Source organism: Arabidopsis lyrata, assembly GCF_000004255.2.
Source record: "Arabidopsis lyrata subsp. lyrata unplaced genomic scaffold ARALYscaffold_1, whole genome shotgun sequence".
NCBI classification, from domain to species: domain Eukaryota; kingdom Viridiplantae; phylum Streptophyta; class Magnoliopsida; order Brassicales; family Brassicaceae; genus Arabidopsis; species Arabidopsis lyrata.
Window position 1 is genome coordinate 225843 of NW_003302555.1, and position 23351 is coordinate 249193.

The window sequence follows — 23351 nt, forward strand, 5'->3', positions numbered from 1 at the left end:
ACGATTTTAGAGATGATGAAGCCCATTAGCTGTGTAAATGGCCCATACGCCATTTTACTCGGAAGACTTTCAATGTCAATTTCAAGATGCAAAAGTGAGAAACTTAAATTGAACGTTGCAGTCACAATGCATAACAATTTTCTACTGAATGCAACACAAGATACTAGATGCATCACAATTTTATAGTGAATGCAACTAATGAAAAATTGACTTCTTAAATTTTTTTAGTCATCTTGACTTTCGATTCTAGAACATCCTAGATTTTTTCTTAATCATATTAGAATTAAAACTGGCAGTGAAGTCAACATTTATAAAAACAAGCTTGATGTATAAGTAAGTATAAGTGTACACGAAAACGAAAAAATCTCCCAAAACCATTTACCATTTCCGACATTATTCTCAGAAACTTAATGTTTAAGTGTGAAGGAATTAATTAACACTACTAGTATTCCCGGAAACTTAATATACAAGTGTAAAGTTCAACTGCTCGCTCGGATTAAATAATGTAAGACCGAGACCCTCAAGTCAAGCCATTGACCCAGAAAATAACACGTAAATGGTCCGAAACCTCCTTGCAATTTTGTTGCAAAGGGATGATAACAAAAGATATCTTACCTTCCTTGATGTCCCTCTCCATATATATATACCTTTAGTTTGCTCATAAAAAAAGAAAGAAAACCAGAGTAAGAAGAATCAATGGAAGACGCCATTTATGTTGCAGTGAATCAAGATGTTCGAGAAAGTAAAAAAACTTTGTTATGGACATTGAAAAATCTTCAAGTCAAGAAGATTTTCCTTCTTCATGTTCATCTTCCATTTTCGTTGACCACTTCCTGTAAGTCTTTTTTTTTTTTTTTTTATATACATACATTATTATGTACGTTCAGTTTTGCAAATTTTGTTTTTTTGAATTTTGTTTCTTTGGGGCTGCCGGAGATACTTTGATAAGGGGAAGTAGCTTGTTTATGGACGATTCAATTATAGAACAAGTCACGTTCAACCGAACGAAATGATCAATTTAATTATTTTAAAAATTTACTTGAATTCTGACACGTCTTAGATGATTGATGATATTCTGGCTGATGCTGATTTTTCAATGTGTTAATACAATAATACGTATCTGAAAATACATTTTTAAAAAGACGCATATTCATGCGCATATATCAAAACACTAATCATCATCATGTGTCAGAATTTTAAATATATATTGTTCTTACCAACAAATTTATAGAGATTTGAAACATAAATTTCTCTAGAACAGAATTACACATGATGCCAAGATATTCATAATATAATCAACATCCTGATTTTTAAAATTAGATTTACAATAAAATTGAAACCAAATTTGGTTTCAACTCTACCTACTTCCGAAACAAATTATGTTTTTGGGCATATACGGCTACTACTATACCTATTTGTAGTTAAGTCACACATCATAGTAGTTAAGTCACCTTCTTTTTTCTAAGTTTGGATTTTCTTCTAGTGCGCAGTTAAAAAATACATAACATGTTTCAGGGCGATTGCAATTGCACTTATATGCTAAGAACTAGCCTTGAATGATTGCAGATGTTAGGACTGGAATTTTTACTCTTGTTTAAAAATGGTCTATTTCTTTGTGCATTTTCAGCAAGTAGGTTTGAACAAAGTGAGATCGATGCAATCCAAGATTCAGAACTGAATACTTCAGTTAATAGCCTCTACAAGTACCGTGATATCTGCATAAACAAAGGAGGGGTGAGTTCTCTTTTCGGTTGATGGAGCTAAAAGGAAAGCACAATGTTGAAACTTTTTAAAATAGAAATCTATATTGATGCAGGTTAATGAAGAAGATGTGGATACATCATTGATCTCAGGACATGATGTGGGGGAAGGGATTGTGGAACTCATGTATCAAAACAATATCACGAAGCTGGTTATGGGAGCAGCAGCTGATTCTCACTATTCCAGGGGAATGTCCATCACATCTAGGAAAGCAGAGTATGTGAGTCAACATGCACCACGTAGCTGTAAAATATGGTTCATCTGCAAGGGGAAACTCATCAAGAAAAGGTAAAGCTTGAGGCATTACACTATTGTTTTAATCAACATACACTTGTCTCTGTGTGTGTGTGTCTTATAAGAATTGTAAAGTTCAACAGAAACTTTTATTTGTTTAATAGAGAAAGAAGTTTCGACATCGGGAATCCATCAGACTCATTCTCAGAATTCTCTACTTCTGCTGAGAAACCAATTAGCAAAGGAAGAAGAAGGGATGAGGAATATGAAACCGAGTCACCTAAAGAACATCCAGTAAGTACAAAGAAGCTTAGGTTAAAACATCTACTTGTTACTTCCATCAACCCTAGTTTTAGTGTCAAGATTACCATTTGAGATCCTTGTCGTGTCAAAAAACAGGTTTGGATACTAGAACCCGAGGAATCACCAAAGAAAGGAAGGAAGGAACCTGCAGAGAAGTCAAAAAGCAATGGGAGCGATGAAGACTCACGTCTCGAAGATTTCAAGTGTCCCATTTCAATGGTAAGGATATTTGAAGTATATATATATTTCCTTGATTTTCAGCTCTTGAAACAAACCTAGACTTGTTCCACATCATCAAAGCTGTTGTTGTTAATGAACATTCGATTTCATATGTGATGTAGGAGATAATGCGAGATCCTCATGTGGCCGCTGATGGTTTCACCTACGAGGCAGAGGAATTCAGAAAGTGGCTAAGGTCAGGAGGTCGAACCTCGCCAATGACAAACAAGCCGCTTGAGAATCACAATCTTGTTCCAAATCACACTCTTCGTATAATCATTAAAGACTGGCTCGAGAAGAACCCAAATCATAAACATTGATTCATCTTATATGAGAAAAAACAATAAAATCAATGATCATGATATGATTTTGGGGATTTCTTTGTGAGAAAACAAATATGTATATGCTAGAAGAACTTCATGTATCTTACTGTTACATCCATGGCGTATATTAATGCGATCCTCTACTCTATGCATCAATATGTGTATAAATTCCTTTTTCTTGTCTTTGGAGATGATTGCGTCCTCCTTACGAAAAAAACAGAGAAACAGAAAAGAAAAATAAGAAACCCTAAGAAACATGGGCCCTTTACTCAGCACACTACAAAATGACATAATTGACCCTGATTTCTCTAACTAGGCGAAGAGGATCTAACCGTTCATACTAATAGCTTCGTGACGTGTCTTAACCTGAATCGTTAAACTCCACGATTATTCTCGAGCATTAAATTTTTACCCAGTTGTTGTGTTGACTGGCTCCACTTGAGGTACCATCGTTCTTCTTCAGCTCTCCGGCTAATTGAACGGCGGTTGATCGGACATTATTGGTCATAAAATTGGATATAAACAGGTAAAATTCGAAACGAAATTTCTCAGTAGCAAGCCAAGCTCTACATGTATATATTTTTTGTTTCTACTTCTCCGTGACTTCGTCAAAGCTTTCCCCGTCACTAAACCCTAAAATTATCTTGCCTTCGATTTCGGATTCCATCGATCATATATATATTTTATCTTCTCTGAGTTGACATTCTCTAAATTAAAAGATCCGTAATCCTTTTTATCTAAACTTTTTTATTGTAGGAATGTGTCTTTTACGGTAAGAATTAAGAAATGTTGTGCGAATTAACAAACTTATTAGGCTTAAGGTGCATTTAATTACTAATTGTGAGAATTGGCTCGTTCTGAATGATGTTATCCTACTCTGCTTAGATCATATCTTTCGTTCTAATCACTTTCTTTCTCATTACAACTTTGAATATTATATAATTGACTAAGAAAATTGTCGGAAACATCTTTGCAATGACTTGGTAAGGGACCAATATCTATGTACTGTATATGTGTCTATGTATATATTATAATTAAAATAGTGTTTTGCTTATGTGTTATCTTCTTGTTTTGGAAAAAAGAGAATTTGTCTTTCTCTGCGTATCTATCTATCTAATAGACAAAAGTGGAGAATCCATGGCAAAGGCTTTGAATGACGACGATCCTGTTTATGTTGCAGTAAGCGAAGACGTTGATGAAAGTAGATCGACTTTGTTATGGGCATTGAGGACTCTTCGAGTGAAGAAGCTTCACCTTCTTCACGTTTACCAGCTCATTTCGATGACACCTTCATGTAAACCATCTCTTCACTAAGTATACTTCTCCTTTTCTCTTTTCCTTTTTGGTGCTAAGAAACTTTGATCAACCATGTTACAATTTCTTCTTTTTTTTTCTCTGCTTTGGTAACACTTATCTAAATGATGCAAATGGTTGCAGCTGATTGATATTGATACTTTTTTATACCTTTTCTGCCTCTAGTTTCATTGGTGATAGAGTTATATCTAGCATCTTTAGATTCTTGATTCGTAACAAGTAAGGTTTAGGATGTGAATGGTTGCAGCTTGGTGTCGGTGTTTTTGTTTATGTGGTGATGTTGTTATTATCAAGCAATTAATGATTCCTGATTAGTTAGGAAGAAGATCAAGCTTTACGTTCTTGAATGAACTTATGCATACTCTGTAAATTTCCTTCTTCTTTTTTCTCCTAACGTTTGGTCTTATGTTTGTGAATTTTTTAGCGAGTGGGCTGGAACAAAGTGAGATCGATGCAATCCAGGAGTTGGAACAGACTAGTAGAAATGATACCCTTCTCAAATATCATGATATCTGCATAGATGAAGGAGTGAGTGCTCTTCCAACTAGTTAATACAATAGTGTCACAATAAGGAAGCTAGTGTAATCTGAAAACATATTCGTGTGGTTCATTTGTTTTACAACAACAATTTCGATTATAATCTAGAAGAGTTTAACGTTTACTACGTATTCATCTGGAATATTTTACAAGTGTTTATATTGCAGGTTATTGAACAAGATGTGGATATGTCATATTTTTCAGCAAATAATGTCGGGGAATGGATTGTGGAACTTATCTATCAAAACAATATCAAGAAGCTTATCATGGGAGCAACTGCTGATTCCCACTACTCCGAGTACGTATATCTTGAGAATCATTCTGTATCTCCAGAACAACGCAGTTAAACAATTCTTCTGTTCTGCAATAATGAGTGTGATGCAAAGATGACTCTGTAAATAAGTAAATGTTCACTCTAGTTATATATCTTTGATAATGCAGGGGCATGGTTCATATCCCATCTACAAAAGCTGAGTACGTGTTCCGACATGCGCCTCATTGCTGTAACATATGGCTTGTATGTAACGGTAATCTCATCCAAACGAGGTGAGATTGAGAATTATACTTCTACATGTTTTGAATGATTTTTAGCTTTATAGAAAATTTTCTTTGTTTATTAGGGCGGGACGGTTTGAACATGCAGGTTCAGCGCACTCCTACTCTGAATCCTCAAGCAGCCTTCATAGCCTTGATTCTGCTCCGATACCATATGGGGGAGCAGGAAGAGCTGAACGTGTTACCCAGCCTCATGCCTTGTCATCATCTGAAGAACTATCAGTATGTAAACCCCACTTTGGTCAGCATATAGCATTTTGGAGGAATGTTTTATGAATTTGGAACCTTGCGAATTTGCTTAAAACCTCATTAAACCATTGGAGAAGAAATGAAATTTTGATAGATTGAACATTCTAGGATCCAACACCTCTCCTTATTAGCCCAAATGTATCTCATTTCCTGTACCGAGTTTAATGTCAAGTTTACCATGTGAGATTCTTGTGCTGGTGTTTAATAATTATTATCTTCCAGTGTAGGCGATTCTCATTTGTTCAATTGTGATGGTTCTTTCAAACAGGCTAGAGGGTTTGAGTCGATGTATTATGAGGAGCAGAGACGGAGATTGGAAATTGACGAACTAAAGAGAGAAAAGAAGCAACGTGATAAGATGAGGCGTGAAGCAGAGGATGCACTCTCTAGTTCCTTTGGTGTCTCTCAGATACTGTACAATGAAGAAGTAATTCGCAGGAGAGAAGTGGAGGCGGAACTAAACAGAGCAAAAGCAGAAATAGAAGATATGAAAAGGGTCCAAAAGGAACTTGAAGAACAGCATTATGCTGATTGCCGTCTGTTAGAAATGTTCCAGAAAGAGCGAGACGAAGCTATCAAGACAACTGAAGAGCTTTTAAGAGCTTTGGAGAAGGGTGAGTCATCAATCCCGTTGCAATGGTCTGTTTCCAACGAGCCTCCCCAATGTTTCATATGTCCCATTTCAAAGGTTAGGACTTAAACCCTCCATCGAGAAATCATATTTTCTATTCAGATCTTGACTTGGCTTCTGTTCAATATCTCAACTTTAATGTTGTAAGCTGACACGTATACTAAACCAGACATGTTTTTTATAACTAATCTTCCAATTTGATATTTGCTGGTCTAATTATTTTTCATTGCCATTGCTCGTGAATGTAGGATATTATGCAAAATCCTCATGTTGCAGCCGATGGTTACACCTATGAAGCAGATGAGTTCAGAAGATGGCTCAATCACGGAGGTGAAAAATCACCGATGACAAATATTAGGCTCCAGAATCACAATCTCACCCCGAATCTTGTTCTTCGTTCCGCCATTAAAGACTGGTTACAACAGCATCCATAATAATATGATTTGCCGTAGGATAAATGTCAAATGTGGTTTTAATCGTGTTGTGATTCATTGAATTTGTTTGTGAAAAATCTAATAAAAAAGTCCTTTATTCACTGAAATTTTTTTTTTTTAGTATTTTTATGCATTGACTTGTATTTTAATTGCCATACATTGACTTTACTGTGTCTACCTTACGAAACCTGAAACGGTCAACAAGAAGAACATTGAGGGTCACCACTAACCACTGTTGGTCTCTGTCTGTTAGATTCTTCTTTTTTTTTTTTTCTGGTTTCAGTTTTCAGGGAAGAAAAAAGATAGAACACAAAGACGAAAAGAAAGGACATCAATGGCGGAACTCATTGCCATGGGCAATGATGTTGTTCATGTTGCAGTTAAGAGTGATGTCAGAGAGAGCAGATCAACTCTTCTTTGGGCTTTGAGGAACCTCGGGGCTAAGAAAGTCTGCATCCTCCATGTTTATCAGCCAAAAACAGCTTCTCCGGCTGGTAAGCTTCATAATCTTCCAGCCCCATTTGACTAAAGCTCGAGATTTATATGAATTCCTGTGGCTCAATGTTTGCCATTTTCTAATGTGTGTTTAAAGGTTTGAAAGGTGATTCAGATTACGTGCGTCGTATTTGATAAGTTATTTTATGTTGATTATTTAGCTCGCAAGCTGGAAGAATTGGAGGCTATCATGTACGAGACATTACATGATTATTTTGATTTTTGTCAACAAGAAGGGGTATTGATCTGTTGCCCTCTTATACTGTTAAATTCTGTCTTTTCTTGCTTTCAAATGGTTGGGTTTCCCCTCATTCTTGATCTCTATTTAGGATGAATTACATGCGAATATTTCCATTTTATACCCTATATTGGACTCATTATGATCGCAGGTGAATGAGGACGATATTTACATATCATGTATAGAGATGAACGATGTGAAGCAGGGGATACTAGAACTCATCCATGAGGGCAAAATCAAGAAGCTCGTCATGGGAGCTGCATCAGATCATCATTATTCAGAGTACGTATTGGAAATCTAGAAAAACTCTAAATCTCATCAAGACATTCACTGGTTGACTTGGTGAAAATGGCAGGAAGATGTTCGATCTTAAATCAAGAAAGGCAAAATATGTTTACCAACACGCGCCTAACTCCTGCGAGGTTATGTTTATGTGTGACGGACATCTCATCTACACAAAGTGAGAATTTTGAAAACTCTCTTTAATTATATGTGTCTTGTCTTTGAAGAAATTCCCTGATTGTCTCTGTCTATTAAATACTCAGGGAAGCCAATCTTGAAGACTGTGTTGATGAAACAGAATCCGGAGCTGGACAATCCAAACCGAAGCTCTTTTCCTCGGCTTCACCGAAATGCTCTGCAGAACTAGTTTCTGCAATTGTAGCGTACATTGACACAAGGAGAGACAGAGATATGTTAGAGCCAACTGCATCAGAGGATCAATCTGTACGGTCTAAACATTGTTGGTATTGTGAATTACATACATAAACGAATTGTTTATGAAAAAACCAATATATTCCGTGCTGTTTCTGTGTCTGTGTTATGTTGCAGGAAAGCGAAAGGAATGATCAACTGTATAGACAGCTTAAGCAAGCACTTATGGAAGTTGAGGAATCGAAAAGAGAAGCTTATGAAGAGTGTGTCAGGCGGTTTAAAGCTGAAAATACAGCCGTTGAGGCCATTCGCAGAGTAAAAAACTTGCACAAATTCATACTCTCAAACATGAAAATGTGTTTTTGCTTAGACTTGTTTTCTTTTACTTAAAAGGCAAGAGAGTACGAGACCATGTACAATGAAGAGGCGAAGCTAAGGAAAGAAGGTAAAGAAGCATTAACGAAGCAGAGGAAAATGGTGGAGAAGACTAAACAAGAGAGGGACGACGCGCTGATCATCATTCTAAATGGAAGAAAGCTATACAATGAGGAACTGAGACGTAGAGTTGAAGCTGAAGAGATGTTGGGAAAAGAGAAAGAAGAACACGAGAGAACTAAGAAGGAGATCGAAGAAGTGCGAGCCATTGTTCAGGATGGTACTGTGAGAAACAGAACTGAATGTTTTCTTCTCAGACAATTAGAGATTTCATTTAAATTTTTACAAATTAGGTATGCAGCTGTACAACGAGCAGCTGAGACAGAGGAAGGAGATGGAGGAATCTATGAAGAGACAAGAGGAAGAGCTTGAGAAGACAAAGAAGGAGAAGGAAGAAGCGTGCATGATAAGCAAGAACTTGATGCAGCTATATGAAGACGAGGTGATCAATCTTGGATTAAATTCAGAAACTAGAAGTTATAATCATCATATTAAAAAAATCGTTTTTGACAGGTGAGGCAGAGGAAAGAAACAGAGGAGTTGGTGAAGAGAAGAAGAGAGGAGCTAGAGAAAGTGAAGAAGGAGAAGGAAGAAGCTTGCTCTGTAGGACAAAACTTCATGAGGTTATATGAAGAAGAAGCAAGACGTAGAAAAGGAACAGAGGAAGAACTCAGCAAGGTGGCGGCTGAGAAAGACGCAGCGAGCTCAGTCTGTTCGGAGATTCTATTACTCCTTCAGAGTTACACTCGTCGCCATGGGATTCCTTCTGGATTCTCGGATGAGGACTCCGTTACACGCCAGCCTCCCTCATATTTCATATGTCCTATCTCACAGGTATGTCGACCAGGACCCATGTGTGGTTCATTGTTAAAATTAGAGCATTGTAACAGAACAAACTTATATTCGACTCGTTTTTTTGTTTATTCAGGAAGTAATGAGAGAGCCTCGTGTTGCAGCCGATGGTTTCACCTATGAAGCTGAATCCTTAAAAGAATGGCTCGGCAATGGTCACGAGACCTCACCAATGACAAACCTGAGGCTCGCCCACAACAACCTAGTCCCCAACCACGCCCTTCGTTCTGCCATTCAGGAGTGGCTCCAACGAAACTCTTGAGAATCTTTCTTTTTGTGTTTACATAAAGCTGTTATTATTTGCTGCGAGTGGAATTCATAAAAACTGTTTGGTTCTCTAGTAGCCTTAACCCATTTGCAAAAATGCTTGCTGTTTTGCTCTCTCTTGAGAAACCTGTTGTCAAAACGTCTTGTAGACGTTTGTAATTTGAAGTCACACGTCCCTTTCTATGGGCCAGTCTTACCAAATATGGCCCAACAAATGGCCCACTAAAATGGTAGAGAGTTTAAGCGCAGGTGATATTTAGATGAACAACGTGACGCGTGTACAAAACGACGGATTGGGGTTTTTTCAACGTGGGAGACTATCGTTGGCCATTACATTTGATCTTAGCATGAGGTCGACCACATTAGATTTTTGAAATTATAACAATAATAATCTAATGGTTTACTGTAACATGCCGTCTTGTCGGTACGGTTCATACGGATCAATATTAAAAAATTTGTTGATTACTAAAAATTATTATTAAAAATTGGGTAGCCGGTGATCGGTGGATTTGAAGTACATATAGTATATCGCATGCATGTTCCACGCGCAGCTTGTCTCTATATATGGTCCACGCACATGCTGTTAATTAGTGCAAATCCATTATTTTTAAACCGGTATTTTTTTTTTTTGTTTAATTAATGATCGAAAAATCACTCGATTTCTATGATTTGATTAGTTTTCTATATAGAAGATCAACATTATTTCAACCTGAAATCATCAATAATCATAACATGGCATCATCAATATTTTTAGGGATATATTGTATAGTTAAATGGCATATATGAGACGCAGTGCTACAGTTAACGACGTGTCTATAAATTTAGTTTTTTTATATATATATATATATATATATAAATTTAGTCTTGTATATAAGAAGATATCATATCATAGACGGGGTATTTCACTACCTGACAGTGAGATTTTTTAAAATATACTTTTTTTTTTTGTCAAAGAATTTTTTAAAATATACTTATTAGAATCATCAATGAATATTAGATTTTAGATGATTTTTTTTGGAGGAAAAAGAAACTAGTATAAAATTTACATTCAATATAGATTTTAGAATGGGTTTGTCAGTCAGTGATATTTATCAATCATCGGTAAATATATGATGTTTGTTTTATTCGGTCACTCGTTCCGATAATGACTCCACATGTTTTAGTTCTACACGACGCTTGATCTGTTATCACTTACCATCATCAGCAGATAAAAACAGTTTGATAATTGATAAATATAACTAGAAAAGGCAAAATATCGTACGGACAAAGAAAGTATTCAATAAATAAGCACTGTACAACACCAAATACATCAAACACGCGTCCCACGCGCCAAAGGACCAAAAAAAAAGTCAAAACCAGCGTTTAAGCTTTACTTATCTCTAAAACGACACCCACCTTTTTTCCATCTCTCTTCTCTCTCCCACGAGAGTTCTTTTTTTTTTCCCTCTTCTCTCTTTCTCTCTCTTGTTCCTTGTACCTTCCTGCATTTTTTTCTCCATCTTTCCTCTCTAATCTTTTTATCTTCTTCTGCTTCTCCTTCTTCTTCTTCCTCCTTTTAACGATTCTGTGGAGAGTGAATCAGTTATGATCTTGTGGAAATCTCTCAGCTGTTTCTCGTTCGTCTTCGGCTTGTTGTTGTACAGTGCTAGTTTCGTTTCTGCTGGAGACATAGTTCACCACGACGATTCGCTTCCCCAGAGACCTGGTTGCAACAACAATTTCGTACTGGTTAGATTTTTGATCCATTTCACTTTGATCTGTCTTTTTACTCTTTTTCTTAGCTCCTTGTTCCTTCTTGGTGACTTTCAGGAATTTGGAATTAGTTTTAGGTTTTGGATTGTAAATAGGGTTTTACTGAATTAGTCTCTTGTGTACTATATCTGTTGTTGCCACCAGAGATTGAGAAATTGGGTTTTACAGACTCTAGAGGGACTTTTGGATTTCAGATTTGATGTCATTCAGATTTTTCGACACTTAAGAGCAGAGCGAGAGTTGCTATAGGCATGAACTACCACCTAACTAAACCCTCGTTTTTAGTAGCATGGACTTTCAATATGTTTCTTGTTAGCTATAATAAGGAGTCATTTGGTGTGAGTGTAGAAATTGGGATATAGATCTGGAACTCTTGCCTTTTGCATTGAGCCTATAGAGTCTCCCTGCCATGTCATCTTCCAACATATATAACTATAATTTCATGGACAGGTGAAAGTCCCGACTCGAGTTAATGGGTCCGAATACACGGAGTTTGTTGGTGTTGGTGCTAGGTTTGGCCCAACCTTGGAATCTAAGGAGAAACATGCTACCCTCATCAAACTTGCTATTGCAGACCCTCCTGATTGTTGCAGCACTCCCAAAAATAAGGTTGCAATTTTTTAAACTTTCCTTTTTGTCTTGTCAGTTTTCTTTCTACTCATCTTTCCTTCTTGTGTAATTCCAGTTTCATTATCTTTTGGTAGCTTACAGGAGAGGTCATTCTTGTTCATCGTGGTAAATGCAGTTTTACCACTAAAACAAAGGTTGCTGAAGCAGCTGGTGCCTCCGCCATCCTTATCATAAACAACAGTACAGGTAATCGTTTGAAGCTTGTCCCTAAATATTCCTCCTCTTTTGCTAGTGATTATTTGTTTCCCAATTCTAGTTATCCTCTTGAGTTTTGCAAGGTTGAATGTTGCTTTGCAGATCTTTTCAAGATGGTCTGCGAGAAGGGTGAAAACGTCTTAGATATAACTATTCCTGTTGTTATGCTACCCGTTGATGCTGGTAGAAGTCTGGAGGACATAGTCAAAAGTAACTCTCTAGGTAATTCTTCATTTCAATCCAATTGTACTTCAGCAGAGATTGTTTTTTTTTTTAATGTTGTCGTTGACTATATTTGTTCAGTTACTTTGCAGCTATACTCACCGAAACGTCCAGCAGTTGATGTGGCTGAGGTCTTTCTCTGGCTTATGGCTGTCGGTACCATTTTATGTGCTTCTTATTGGTCTGCGTGGACCGTCAGGGAAGAAGCTATTGAGCAAGACAAGCTGCTAAAGGTGCTTGCTGGCTCAGAATTTCTTACGACTTTATATTCTGGACATCCACCATGTTCGAACCTTTTGACAGCCAAAGAAAAGTGCCCTTATTCCTTTGTTATTTATCTTAAACTGCAGGACGGATCAGATGAACTTTTGCAGTTATCAACCACCAGCTCTAGAGGTGTTGTTGAGGTCACCGTGATATCAGCAATTTTGTTTGTAGTGGTTGCTTCTTGTTTCTTGATCATGCTCTACAAGCTTATGTCATTCTGGTTTATAGAGGTGTTGGTGGTACTCTTTTGCATAGGTGGCGTAGAGGTCAGAACGTTTATCTTATGACCAATTGAAATCATAGAAATACCTAATTGAATCATCCTGTTACTGATATTGTAAGTTTCGTTGGTACTATCAGGGGCTGCAAACCTGTTTGGTCGCCTTACTCTCATGGTATGTATATTTCTTCTTCTCATCAACATTTCACCGTCAGGAGCATGTTTCACCTCTTTTTGCTTTTCAAAGAGCAGTGGAGAGGAAACATTAAGATGGACAACATCCCCTGATGAGTTGAATACTATAAGAAACACTCCTAATCCCATATAGTGGTTCATTATTTATTCTCGTGGGTTGATTTCTTTTCAAAAGTTCCTACGTTCTGCATTGTTTGGATTTTAGGGCTTGTTTTACCATGAAATAATGAATCAGAGAGAAACCATGAATTGTGTTTTTTTGGTTAGACTATGAAATGCTAGGCTATTCACTTGAATATTTGTTCTTTAACTCTCTGCATTGTTGGTAGTAAAAATTTCATATGTGCAAGCTTCTTCACTCTTTAGAAGTTAAAAAAAATCTGATACTGACGTTGGATTTATTATAGTTTCAGATGGTTCCGCCGCTTTGGAGAATCATATCTCAAAGTTCCTATCCTGGGTGCTGTCTCATACTTGACTCTGGCTATATGTCCCTTTTGCATAGCATTTGCTGTATTTTGGGCAGTTAAACGCCAATACTCTTATGCTTGGATAGGGCAAGATATACTTGTAAGCACGACTTTCCATCTATCTCTCTTAACTGACTTCAGTTTGAATCCATGTTTGTCTATGCCACCTACTGTTAAATCTCCATTTAAGACTACCATGCTCATACCTAGTCTAACAAATAACAGAAGGTAACAGCTTAATTTTGCTTTTTCTTACTGACAGGGAATCTCACTGATAATCACGGTTCTTCAAATTGTCCGCGTACCAAATCTTAAGGTAATAGCCATTTCCTTACCAAATATTACATAGACTCGCCGTCACAATCATGACGGCACCAAATCTCACATGTTGACAACACCTGTAGCCATCTATTACCAGCTTTGCATTTAAACCATCACTTCTCCAGTGTATATATTCTGGCTATGTGCTTACGAAGTTGGCACCTAATAAATAAGCTTTAAAATGTTGAATATTCAACAATCTGAACCACTGAATTGAAGACTGAAAATTTGATTGCTGCCGGTAGACGGACACAATTATTTCTGCCAATGTATAGAAGACCATTTTTTAATAACAGTATTAGTTATGATGACTCATTGAACTCTTATGTTAACAGGTCGGGTTTGTTCTTCTCAGCTGTGCCTTCATGTATGACATCTTCTGGGTTTTTGTTTCAAAATGGTGGTTCCGTGAAAGCGTGATGATTGTGGTAAGTTCTTCCTGCATTTTCTTCTGGCTCCAGAAAACCATTTTCGTTCATACAAGAATATGCAAGATGTTCCAACTACACAAACTTTTCTGTCTGCTCCAAACTGATATTATCGGAGAATTGTACGTCCTTTCCCATTTTCCCACATATAGGTAGCCCGTGGTGACAGAAGCGGAGAGGACGGAATTCCAATGCTACTAAAGATCCCACGAATGTTTGATCCTTGGGGTGGCTACAGCATAATTGGATTTGGTGACATCATCTTACCAGGACTGCTTGTAACTTTCGCACTGAGGTTTGCACTGTTACAATCCCCTCTCGCGCTCTTTCACCTTACTACTATATCAAGATCTCAACTAAACTGAGTTATTAGAAGCATACAAAAGTATGAAATGATGCGCAAATGCGGATATCAATGTAAATCAGGACAACAAACCAATAGAGGTGCTCAGCAAAAACAACAAAATGCGAAAAGGGTTTATCAGAAACATTATTTGAAACATTGGGGTCATGATATACCTTTATATCCGCATTTGCGCATCATCTCTGACAGATTTTTTATAAAACAAAATCGCTTGAACCTGGGAAAATATCTTATAGTCCGACATTCTGGTTCAATTTAACAGTATGCTTTGTGTTTGGTTAATGTGTTTTGAAGAACTTGTAGATAGAAAAATCATTAACTTTTCAAGAGTTGCTATAGTCGCACCGAAGTAGGGTCTAAGCCTCATAAAATGAAGACATTACAAAGTCTAGTAAAAATAGATGAGTGTGAATGAATCAAATATCTACCGAGAAATCAGGGTGCACTAGGTAGAGAAATGGAGACAACATATTGTTTAGAAAAAGAATAGATAACTGTAGGGATGTGTTTTCAGGTGTTCCATCTTATCATTTTCAGTAATAAAAAGGAAATCTATTATGATAAGTACCTTAATCTAATGTTAAATCCGATCAAATCGTGCTCCGTTCTGCAGGTACGACTGGCTGGCGAACAAGAGGCTAAAGTCAGGATACTTCCTTGGGACAATGTCTGCTTATGGTCTAGGTATGATCCCTCAAGTAGGGAAGAAACGAATAAGAAATCTACTAAAGTTTTTTTTTTTAATATTATTCTTGACAATCACAGGCCTGCTCATAACATACATAGCTCTAAACTTGATGGACGGACATGGACAACCGGCTCTGCTTTACATCGTCCCATTCATACTCGGTAAGAACCCACATCAGATGTTTTGGAACCAAAAGCTATTGAAAAAGTGTTTTGAATCTAAGAATAATGGTTGGGGGGGCGCAATGTGACAGGTACTTTGTTCGTGTTGGGTCACAAGAGAGGTGACCTGAAGACGCTGTGGACAACAGGGGAACCCGACAGGCCATGCCCTCACGTTCGTCTTCAACCTCAATCGTCTTAAAACAAGCTACTATGTATCAGATGAGAACAGATCAAAATCAGATGATCCTCTAGTTTTTTTTATTGTTAATACAACACACCCCTTCTTAGGTCTATATATATATGTCTCTGTACGCTTTCACACAACTAGACAGGAGAGCCCATACCATATTTGCCTTAATAACTCTTTTAACCTCTCTTGCTAGATGAAACCACGAATAGACTTTGGCTTCTTTTCCTGAGTCATGATGATCAGATTTTCTTCTATGATATACATATGTCCAAAAAAACTCCAATTAGTATTTACAGATTTACTAATGTAAAAGGGTCACAAGTTATTAGAGGAATAAAATATTGTAGCAACTAAAAATATTCATTAATATGAAAAATTTAAGAAACGTCTCATAAATTTCTATCATAATTTGTCAACGAAAAATAATTAATTCATATATTTATTATATACTGTAGTTAAATGCTAAAAAAAATCTCACAATTGATAATTTTCTAAATCCGATATAAGTATTTGTTAAAGTCTTAAACCCTTATTCAACTAAACTTTCGCTTTAACATGCAAACCTTTTTCTTTTTTCCGATATTTTTTTTTAATAAATGTTGCTCCACCAATTAAAATTATATATCAAAACGACGACAAAAATAATCATCAGGTCCTTTTAAAAAAAAAAAAATAATAATCATCAGGTCAAGTTCAGAGTCTCTCAGATCATCGTGCCGAAGCTATAGAGGAAGCAGCCGATCTCGCTATTATTCGGTATATATATTTCCTAATTTCTCTTTTTTTCTCTGAAAATTGCATGACAAACCCTTCGAATCGCGGTTCGGAAATGATCGGTGGCTTGATTGAATTTTCGTTTTGAAATTGCGGGGAGTGGCTTTTAAAGATTTGATACATATCCTTGGATTAACTATTTGCCTCACTTCAAATTTAAAAGCTTTTATTAGAGTTTAAAGCTTAAGGGATGATCACAATATTGATCTTATGAATAGAGAGAACCTCTACTACTACTTTCAATGGCCGCGTGTATTTGGGCATGTAATGTATGGTTAAGGTTGATCTTCTTGGTATTCTATCTCTGTTTAATAATACTAAAGCTTTTTGATTGTGACAGCTTGTTGTTATAAACTAAATGGCAGAAAAGGCGGCCTTTCTCGGGGGTCTTGTCGTCACATTCAAGGAGCAAATGCACACTGATGTTCTCGTTAAATCTGGCGACCCATACCTACACACAAAGCCGTTCTGGTACATATCTGCCAACAGAACAGATAATATACATTTTGCTTTCATATTTCTGACCAAAGTCTCAAGACATTATTACTATGTTCAATGATGAATCTGTTTTTGTTCTAGGCGGCAAGATCAAAGGTCTTCAGGAACATGTTAGATTCTGATGAATGCAAGACCTCCTCCGAGGAATCAATCACTCTCCCTGATTTGTCCCACGACGAATTTAAATCTCTTCTCGAGTTCCTCTACACCGGTAACTTAAAAGCTCCATACAATCAATACCGATCCCTATATCTGGCTGCAGATAAGTACGACATTTCATATCTGCTAGACGTATGTCGTAACCATTTCATTGCATCTCTGAGCTCTAGGAACGTCCTAGACATCTTAGAGCTCGCCAGTATACCTTGTGACACAATCTTGAAAGACGCGGCTATCAATCATATTGTCAAACATATGGAAGAAGTGGTTGTTCCCATGAAGTATGAGACGTTTGTGCAGAGGAACCCGGATCTAAGCGTGGAGATCACTCGCGCTTATCTAAGAGAGACCAAAGCCAAAGCCAAAGATCATGGAGCTCCTCCATTCAATGGTTTTACTAGCTCACGCGTCAACTGGTGAACAAAAACAGCTTGTGTAAGTGGATCGATCTCACTTGCGGAAGGGGATTGATTGTTTCTTCTGTTCTTTCTAATAAGAGTGAAAAAATTAGTAAAGACTTGTTTTATGGATTATCTCAAGGTGTTGTGTTGATTGAGTCATGTACCCTTCATAAGTGAACCTGTTTTATTTTCTTTTATTGTTTTAGTTAGTAGAATTCTAGTCGAACCAATTGTGTGTTAGATTTGCAGGGAAGATCAACAGCAAGCTATACTGAAATTTATAGTTACCAAAGTAAAATGGCTTATATCACAATAGATAGATATGAAATTACATGAGTTTGCCCCAAAAAAAAAAAAAGTTGTTTTCGATATTATATTATATCTTTTAGCTTCTTTGACAGTAAATATATAATGTTGGCATTTGGCAACACTCAATATGTTTTTCGATTTATTAAAAATAAAAAAAAGAAGAATAGTGTACTAAGTAATAATTTAGAAATAGAGGTGGGCCGCCGTAGTAAAACCTAGAATTAGGTCTCCTGAATAGGAACAAGTGGCAATTTGCCTCCGTAGATGTCGGGAAGTTGGCTTTCGTCTATGTCTTCGAGTAGCGTTGGAGTGAGTTTCTTGTTCTCCACGAAAACAATCTGCTCCAACAAAAAAGAACAAAATTAACAATCAAGTTTCCCAACACAATAAAGTGATTGTGCAGCAGAGCAAATTCATAAACCTTTTTCTTGGTGTTGGCGTCGATTAAAGGATAAATGACCTTCCATGCGGTCATGAAAATGTAGGGGGCATGAACTATATATAGTTTCCCCAATCTCTCTGGGTAACAATCCTGTAAAACAAGGTTTTCTTAATGTTCAATTTGTAGAAAGCGACCATGAACACAATTACTCAAGCGATATTTTGCTAAAAACAGGATTACAATCTTGAAAGTTCCTTTTTATTAAACAAATCCATAAATAAGAGTAAAGTAAAAAAAGAAAAGAGCCAAGTGTGGCCAAAAGGACCAAAAATAACAAAAAGACCTTTGACCTGATCACCTACTCCAAAATAACAAAAAGACCTTTTAAAACCTAGTAAATACTGACAAACATAAGGTTTCTTAGTTAGAAGCCAACTTGAATTCTTCTATATTTGGAGTTATAAGTGGATTATTAGCAATATTTTTCCGTTATTTATGATAATTGCTAAAAACAAAATGTTTGTTTCAAAAAATATGATAGGCAAATTAAAGGAAGTAACCTGCAAAGTGGAAAGAGCAGCAAGGTAGCCACGGATGTCACAATTAGAATATCCCCAGCCTTGAAGATCTCCAATTGATACGAATTTCTCTTGACCTCTCGGCATTCTAACATGAGAACATTCAAAAAAGAAAAAAAGTGCATTAGCATAAATGATTTCTTATGTATCCCCACTAACTTAATGTATGTAGTGTAGTAATATCATTATTCACCTAGCGCATATCTTCTCAAGCGTGTAGACAAAAAAACGCTTGAACTCGTCAGGGTTACCTTTGGAAGGGTTATGTCTGTTCCCAATGGCAACAACAATGGGTCGACCCATCTTGTCATGACCTTGCATACACACCTTGTTATGCGACAAGTCATTTGCAATCTCTGCTTCTGGTATGTGCCCCTTTGGGAGCATGCTTCTCTTCCAAGTCAGGTACTTAAGAAACATCGTTGAAGCCTTTTCAATGTCGTGGTCACGCGCTCTCAGAAACCTCCTTATCATCAGATCATCCACCTCCTGCAAATCAAATCATTAGGGGTTTTTTTAAATCAAGACTTTCTGTGTTGACTTTTTTTTACTTGATACTTTCAAGAAATCGATACCGACCTTAGTTTCAGGATCTTGTCGGTCGCAGAGAGCTCTCATGATCCCGACTTTGCTCCTCTCGATCTCATCTTCAATCAACGGACCATTCTCTTGCTCAGCTGGTGCTGCTGCTGGTTCTTCCTTGGTCTCTTTCTTTTCCATTACGTTTCTCCGGTGAGCGACGACCAGATCTTGAAATTGGTAGAGAGAAGAAACAGGTTGGGATCGATCATAAATGGAGACAGCTGCTGAGAGAAAGATCTAAGTATCATTCAATGCAAAGTTGGGCTTCTTTCCCCTTCAATGGCGACGCTCACCAACTACTCTTCCTTAGAAATTCTACTCATTTATTGACTCATCCCAGCTCTTTGTTGTCCCGACTCTACTACAGGAAGAAGACGATATCGTGCTTCTGTCAATTGGGCCTTATTAGAGCCTATTGGGCTCGGGATGATTTGTGGTTTTAATCTCTCACGCCTCAAAGTGTTGACTGATTCATAGGAGTGCCTTTTAGTGTTAGTATAGCCCACGACAGAAGCTTGTCTGGGGTGTATAAAACAATTAACCATTCACGTTTTGAAAATATGTTATCGTATCTTCTTCAAATATCTTTCCACATGTAAGCATTTTGAACAGATCTGCTTCGTTGCAAAATGTTACTGTCTTTTGATGGCATGTAATGTACCAACTAAGTACAGCTGCAGAGACAAATTCGGTAACAAATTAAAATTAATCAACCAAATAATTGTTTGTTATTCAGCAACCTAATCATTGCTTGTTAAATGACAATGCCAGTTGGGCAGCTAGACGATTGTGATGTGTGGTTGCGTTTGTAGATAGAATCCCGCATTTTACTAGTCATATTCATATAGCGTTTTTAAAAATTTGTGAAATTTTAATTTTGGTTAGATTTGAAAAGATTGAGAGAAAAAATAAAAAAAGTGGGAGTAGGGAAACGAACATGTGATCACAGAAAAGCAAAATACATTTCTGAGCTGTTCAATTCAACCCCCGGAAAATGGAAACTTATCTCCAATTTTTTTCTTTTTTTCTGTTTCAAGAACTCCAATTTTCTTTTTAATAATTTTGTCACTAGTACCCAGTTAATAATTAAATAAAAATATTCTAGGCCGGGCACAATAATCCAGACTATGTTAGATAAAGCAGTCGCTTTCCAAGCACTTGTTTCCTTTTTCTTCCTCCAACGGTCGGAAAAGTGATTATTTATTCGTCGACTAGTCAAAAAGTTTGTCCTTTATTTTTCACTGTTTTTAAACGATACCAACTACAGTCATATTTTTTACATTTTTCACTGAGAGCCCCCTGTAATACCGTCCAAAAGAGATAACTTTCTTTGTTGGCAAAACCTCAAGAGAAAAGACAACTCACAGAATGACTTTTGATTACTTTAACATAACACATCTCCATGATTACTTACTATTTTATCGCTATAATAATTTTGATTCATATTACGACTTACAGAATTAAGCTGCTTCTGCGCACAAAGGCAGCCATTAATATTTTTTGGTTTATTTGGTAGATAACTAAATGTACAGCCAGAACTGCAAAAGAAGATAAGGTGGGTAATGTAAATTAGGTCAAACATGCTATCTTTATAAGGAGTTTCATAATATAATAATTAGTAGCCAACGCAACAGAATTATTAGCGTGGGTTTTGTTACATGATTAAATATCATCATGTCCCTATTACAATTATGCTTTTACGAAGATCATCGTTATCCATGAATCTCTGTATTTCTCATTATTTAAATTGGAAAAAAAACAATCATATTTTCTAGACGTTAGGCTTTGCTTTTTCTATTATCTCTCTCTTCTCTATAAAACCACCTTTTTTTTTCCTTCTCAGCCACTCACTACCCATTGAAGAGAGAAGAAAGCTAAAAACTTTAACGTTTTCTAGAGAGAGAGATGGAAGGGAAAGAAGAGGATGTTCGAGTGGGAGCGAACAAGTTCCCAGAGAGGCAACCCATTGGGACATCGGCTCAGACGGACAAAGACTACAAGGAGCCACCACCAGCTCCACTGTTCGAGCCAGGCGAGCTGAGTTCATGGTCCTTCTACAGAGCCGGAATCGCCGAGTTCATAGCCACATTCCTGTTTCTATACATAACAGTATTGACAGTGATGGGAGTGAAGAGAGCACCAAACATGTGTGCCTCTGTTGGAATCCAAGGCATTGCTTGGGCTTTTGGTGGCATGATCTTTGCCCTTGTCTACTGTACTGCTGGAATCTCTGGTAACCCATTTATCTTCTTTAAAAAGGATTTACTCGAAGAGATCTGAATTTAGAGTTGGTTCTAATGTGTTTGTGTATGTGTTTCAGGTGGGCACATCAACCCAGCGGTGACATTTGGTCTGTTCTTGGCTCGTAAGCTGTCATTGACGAGAGCTGTCTTCTACATCGTGATGCAATGTCTCGGAGCCATCTGCGGCGCCGGAGTTGTCAAAGGCTTCCAGCCAAATCCTTACCAAACTCTCGGCGGAGGAGCCAACACAGTCGCTCACGGCTACACTAAGGGCTCTGGTTTGGGCGCTGAGATCATCGGAACCTTCGTCCTTGTCTACACGGTCTTCTCCGCCACTGACGCCAAGAGAAGCGCTCGTGACTCCCACGTTCCGGTATATTTCGTTTGAGTCCTCTTAATTGATTTTTGGGGTGTTGAGAAAGATTCATAATTTAGTGTTATTTTTGCAGATTTTGGCTCCACTCCCAATCGGATTCGCTGTGTTCTTGGTTCACTTGGCGACGATTCCGATAACCGGAACCGGAATTAACCCAGCAAGGAGTCTTGGAGCTGCAATCATCTACAACAAGGACCACGCTTGGGATGACCACGTAAGTCTCCCATTATTATATATTCAGCAGCAGATATGATTTTTATCTCTTTATGTCAATTTGATTTGGTTATTTTGATTTGCAGTGGATATTCTGGGTGGGACCATTCATTGGAGCAGCTCTTGCAGCTCTTTACCACCAACTTGTCATCAGAGCCATTCCATTCAAGTCCAGAACCTGATTGTTTGTTGCTTTATTATCTATCTTGGTTTGTATCGTCGTGCTTGAAAATATTTGAGAGATGTGGTCATGTGGTTAATGGATTTGTCTAGTATTTCTTATTTGCTGTGGTTTAATCGTTTTGGTGTATGATGATGATGATATATATTTGGTACGCTTTTAATCGTTTTAATTTTGATTTGAGAAAGTTGCAAAATGAATCTGATATGGTTTCGGCTTGGTTTATCTGGTCATCGACTTAACCAAGTTAACGTGGGTATTTAGCCCATTTACATTGGGCCTCTTTCGCACTTATCAATTATTTATTTAGCCTAGTACTATGCATAATTTGCTACTAAAGCTCTTTATGGATACTACTAAATAAATATATCTATCAACTGCACACTCGAAAGCTTTGTTATGTTTTTTTTTTCTCTTTCTTTTTGGTTTGAAAAAGCTTTCTTAATTTGTTGCGATAGAAATTAGATAGCCAACCAAGTTGAGACTTGAGAGAAAACATTCTTACTTATTTATTCTAGAAATGGTCTTGTCATTGTTGTCAAAGTGGATTACCTGCCCACTCTTAAGCTTTTTTAGTTTTTACTATTTACTTTTTAGTTTCACATCTTCAGAGTGTATGCTTATGATAAATGAGTGTTATCTGCTTGGAAATAAATTCTGTTTAATTGTGATGTCTACATAATTTGCATGCACATTTTGGTAATTTATCTCAAACACACACACACATATATATATATATATATATATATACGTGATCGTCTACATAAGGTTCACGTGATGTGGTGCTGGCTTACTGCAATTTCAATTTCCATAGCGTATGATATTTAATACTATGGGATATCCATAAACTGTTACATTCATATCCGTAAGTATGAACAAGGGCCTCTCCAACACCCAACCATTTACCGTTTTATTAATAATATCACTGACCATCCATATGATACAATACAAGAAAAAAAAAAAAAAAAAAAAATCCTATATAATTAAGTCAATCAGCATGCATATACAAAACTCTACTGTCGGCGACTCCTTAATACGTAAATCTTGC

General features: G+C 37.0%; 7 protein-coding genes across 14 annotated transcripts; 6 read left to right on the forward strand and 1 right to left on the reverse strand.

Annotated features, from left to right (window-relative positions):
* The first annotated feature begins 350 nt into the window (after positions 1–350).
* On the forward strand, positions 351–2996 carry LOC9328112 (U-box domain-containing protein 54). Its single transcript, XM_002889310.2, has 6 exons — positions 351–835; positions 1628–1734; positions 1817–2049; positions 2160–2289; positions 2395–2517; positions 2640–2996. Exons 1-6 carry the CDS (start codon positions 697–699, stop codon positions 2835–2837), a joined length of 930 nt encoding a protein of 309 aa, XP_002889356.1. The 5' UTR covers positions 351–696; the 3' UTR covers positions 2838–2996.
* A 204-nt stretch (positions 2997–3200) lies between these two features.
* On the forward strand, positions 3201–6667 carry LOC110225127 (U-box domain-containing protein 56). Of its 6 annotated transcripts, none has more exons than XM_021014011.1 (8): positions 3201–3366; positions 4021–4134; positions 4579–4682; positions 4859–4989; positions 5133–5237; positions 5312–5468; positions 5764–6183; positions 6375–6667. In XM_021014011.1, exons 2-8 carry the CDS (start codon positions 4122–4124, stop codon positions 6558–6560), a joined length of 1116 nt encoding a protein of 371 aa, XP_020869670.1. In that variant the 5' UTR covers positions 3201–3366; positions 4021–4121; the 3' UTR covers positions 6561–6667. The 6 variants fall into 6 exon arrangements, with proteins under 6 accessions (XP_020869670.1, XP_020869672.1, XP_020869671.1 ...); XM_021014013.1 differs by having other exon boundaries at positions 3233–3366; positions 4021–4154; positions 4896–4989; positions 6375–6664; XM_021014012.1 differs by lacking the exon at positions 3201–3366 and adding an exon at positions 3447–3612 and having other exon boundaries at positions 6375–6664.
* A 104-nt stretch (positions 6668–6771) lies between these two features.
* On the forward strand, positions 6772–9643 carry LOC9325421 (putative U-box domain-containing protein 55). Of its 2 annotated transcripts, none has more exons than XM_021014007.1 (10): positions 6772–7054; positions 7217–7293; positions 7445–7575; positions 7649–7753; positions 7839–8019; positions 8125–8262; positions 8341–8607; positions 8684–8824; positions 8896–9216; positions 9311–9643. In XM_021014007.1, exons 1-10 carry the CDS (start codon positions 6895–6897, stop codon positions 9494–9496), a joined length of 1707 nt encoding a protein of 568 aa, XP_020869666.1. In that variant the 5' UTR covers positions 6772–6894; the 3' UTR covers positions 9497–9643. The 2 variants fall into 2 exon arrangements, with proteins under 2 accessions (XP_020869666.1, XP_020869665.1); XM_021014006.1 differs by having other exon boundaries at positions 8341–8602; positions 8676–8824.
* Positions 9644–10828: 1185 nt separating this feature from the next.
* On the forward strand, positions 10829–15840 carry LOC9325422 (signal peptide peptidase-like 4). Of its 2 annotated transcripts, XM_021010998.1 has the most exons (14): positions 10829–11229; positions 11704–11862; positions 11958–12069; positions 12181–12300; positions 12382–12533; positions 12651–12833; positions 12928–12962; positions 13390–13552; positions 13715–13768; positions 14109–14201; positions 14354–14496; positions 15179–15249; positions 15331–15414; positions 15507–15840. In XM_021010998.1, exons 1-14 carry the CDS (start codon positions 11086–11088, stop codon positions 15614–15616), a joined length of 1623 nt encoding a protein of 540 aa, XP_020866657.1. In that variant the 5' UTR covers positions 10829–11085; the 3' UTR covers positions 15617–15840. The 2 variants fall into 2 exon arrangements, with proteins under 2 accessions (XP_020866657.1, XP_020866658.1); XM_021010999.1 differs by lacking the exon at positions 10829–11229 and having other exon boundaries at positions 11782–11862; positions 11939–12069.
* Positions 15841–16253: 413 nt separating this feature from the next.
* Positions 16254–17648, forward strand: LOC9325423 (BTB/POZ domain-containing protein At1g01640). The gene is given in 4 exon segments (XM_021011001.1): positions 16254–16363; positions 16722–16821; positions 16824–16852; positions 16961–17648. Coding segments are annotated over 3 exon segments (609 nt in total). The 5' UTR covers positions 16254–16363; positions 16722–16739; the 3' UTR covers positions 17459–17648.
* A 46-nt stretch (positions 17649–17694) lies between these two features.
* Positions 17695–19822, reverse strand: LOC9325424 (random slug protein 5). The gene is made up of 5 exons (XM_021011000.1): positions 19288–19822; positions 18902–19197; positions 18691–18796; positions 18170–18280; positions 17695–18086 (listed from the first exon to the last, which is right to left on the reverse strand). The coding sequence occupies exons 1-5, from the start codon at positions 19426–19428 to the stop codon at positions 17970–17972; spliced, it is 771 nt and encodes a 256-aa protein (XP_020866659.1). The 5' UTR covers positions 19429–19822; the 3' UTR covers positions 17695–17969.
* Positions 19823–21079: 1257 nt separating this feature from the next.
* Positions 21080–22481, forward strand: LOC9328113 (aquaporin PIP1-3). Its single transcript, XM_021013532.1, has 4 exons — positions 21080–21523; positions 21611–21906; positions 21983–22123; positions 22209–22481. Exons 1-4 carry the CDS (start codon positions 21196–21198, stop codon positions 22302–22304), a joined length of 861 nt encoding a protein of 286 aa, XP_020869191.1. The 5' UTR covers positions 21080–21195; the 3' UTR covers positions 22305–22481.
* The last annotated feature ends 870 nt before the right edge of the window (positions 22482–23351 follow it).

Bases quoted from the DNA above. Each gene is read 5' to 3' on its own strand.
- LOC9328112 (XM_002889310.2), top strand. From the start codon at position 697: ATGGAAGACGCCATTTATGTTGCAGTGAATCAAGATGTTCGAGAAAGT. The intron at 836-1,627 runs GTAAGTCTTTTT...GTGCATTTTCAG, and splicing joins ATTTTCGTTGACCACTTCCT to CAAGTAGGTTTGAACAAAGT. The intron at 1,735-1,816 runs GTGAGTTCTCTT...ATATTGATGCAG, and splicing joins TCTGCATAAACAAAGGAGGG to GTTAATGAAGAAGATGTGGA.
- LOC110225127 (XM_021014008.1), top strand. From the start codon at position 3,894: ATGTGTTATCTTCTTGTTTTGGAAAAAAGAGAATTTGTCTTTCTCTGC. The intron at 4,683-4,858 runs GTGAGTGCTCTT...TTTATATTGCAG, and splicing joins ATATCTGCATAGATGAAGGA to GTTATTGAACAAGATGTGGA. The intron at 5,238-5,311 runs GTGAGATTGAGA...TTTGTTTATTAG, and splicing joins GGTAATCTCATCCAAACGAG to GGCGGGACGGTTTGAACATG.
- LOC9325421 (XM_021014006.1), top strand. From the start codon at position 6,895: ATGGCGGAACTCATTGCCATGGGCAATGATGTTGTTCATGTTGCAGTT. The intron at 8,603-8,675 runs GTACTGTGAGAA...TTTACAAATTAG, and splicing joins GCGAGCCATTGTTCAGGATG to GTATGCAGCTGTACAACGAG. The intron at 9,217-9,310 runs GTATGTCGACCA...TTGTTTATTCAG, and splicing joins TCATATGTCCTATCTCACAG to GAAGTAATGAGAGAGCCTCG.
- LOC9325422 (XM_021010998.1), top strand. From the start codon at position 11,086: ATGATCTTGTGGAAATCTCTCAGCTGTTTCTCGTTCGTCTTCGGCTTG. The intron at 11,230-11,703 runs GTTAGATTTTTG...TTTCATGGACAG, and splicing joins GCAACAACAATTTCGTACTG to GTGAAAGTCCCGACTCGAGT. The intron at 13,769-14,108 runs GTAATAGCCATT...TTATGTTAACAG, and splicing joins TCCGCGTACCAAATCTTAAG to GTCGGGTTTGTTCTTCTCAG.
- LOC9325424 (XM_021011000.1), bottom strand. From the start codon at position 19,428: ATGGAAAAGAAAGAGACCAAGGAAGAACCAGCAGCAGCACCAGCTGAG. The intron at 19,198-19,287 runs GTCGGTATCGAT...TTTGATTTGCAG, and splicing joins GACAAGATCCTGAAACTAAG to GAGGTGGATGATCTGATGAT. The intron at 18,797-18,901 runs GTGAATAATGAT...TTCTCATGTTAG, and splicing joins CTTGAGAAGATATGCGCTAG to AATGCCGAGAGGTCAAGAGA.
- LOC9328113 (XM_021013532.1), top strand. From the start codon at position 21,196: ATGGAAGGGAAAGAAGAGGATGTTCGAGTGGGAGCGAACAAGTTCCCA. The intron at 21,907-21,982 runs GTATATTTCGTT...TTATTTTTGCAG, and splicing joins CTCGTGACTCCCACGTTCCG to ATTTTGGCTCCACTCCCAAT. The intron at 22,124-22,208 runs GTAAGTCTCCCA...TTTGATTTGCAG, and splicing joins ACCACGCTTGGGATGACCAC to TGGATATTCTGGGTGGGACC.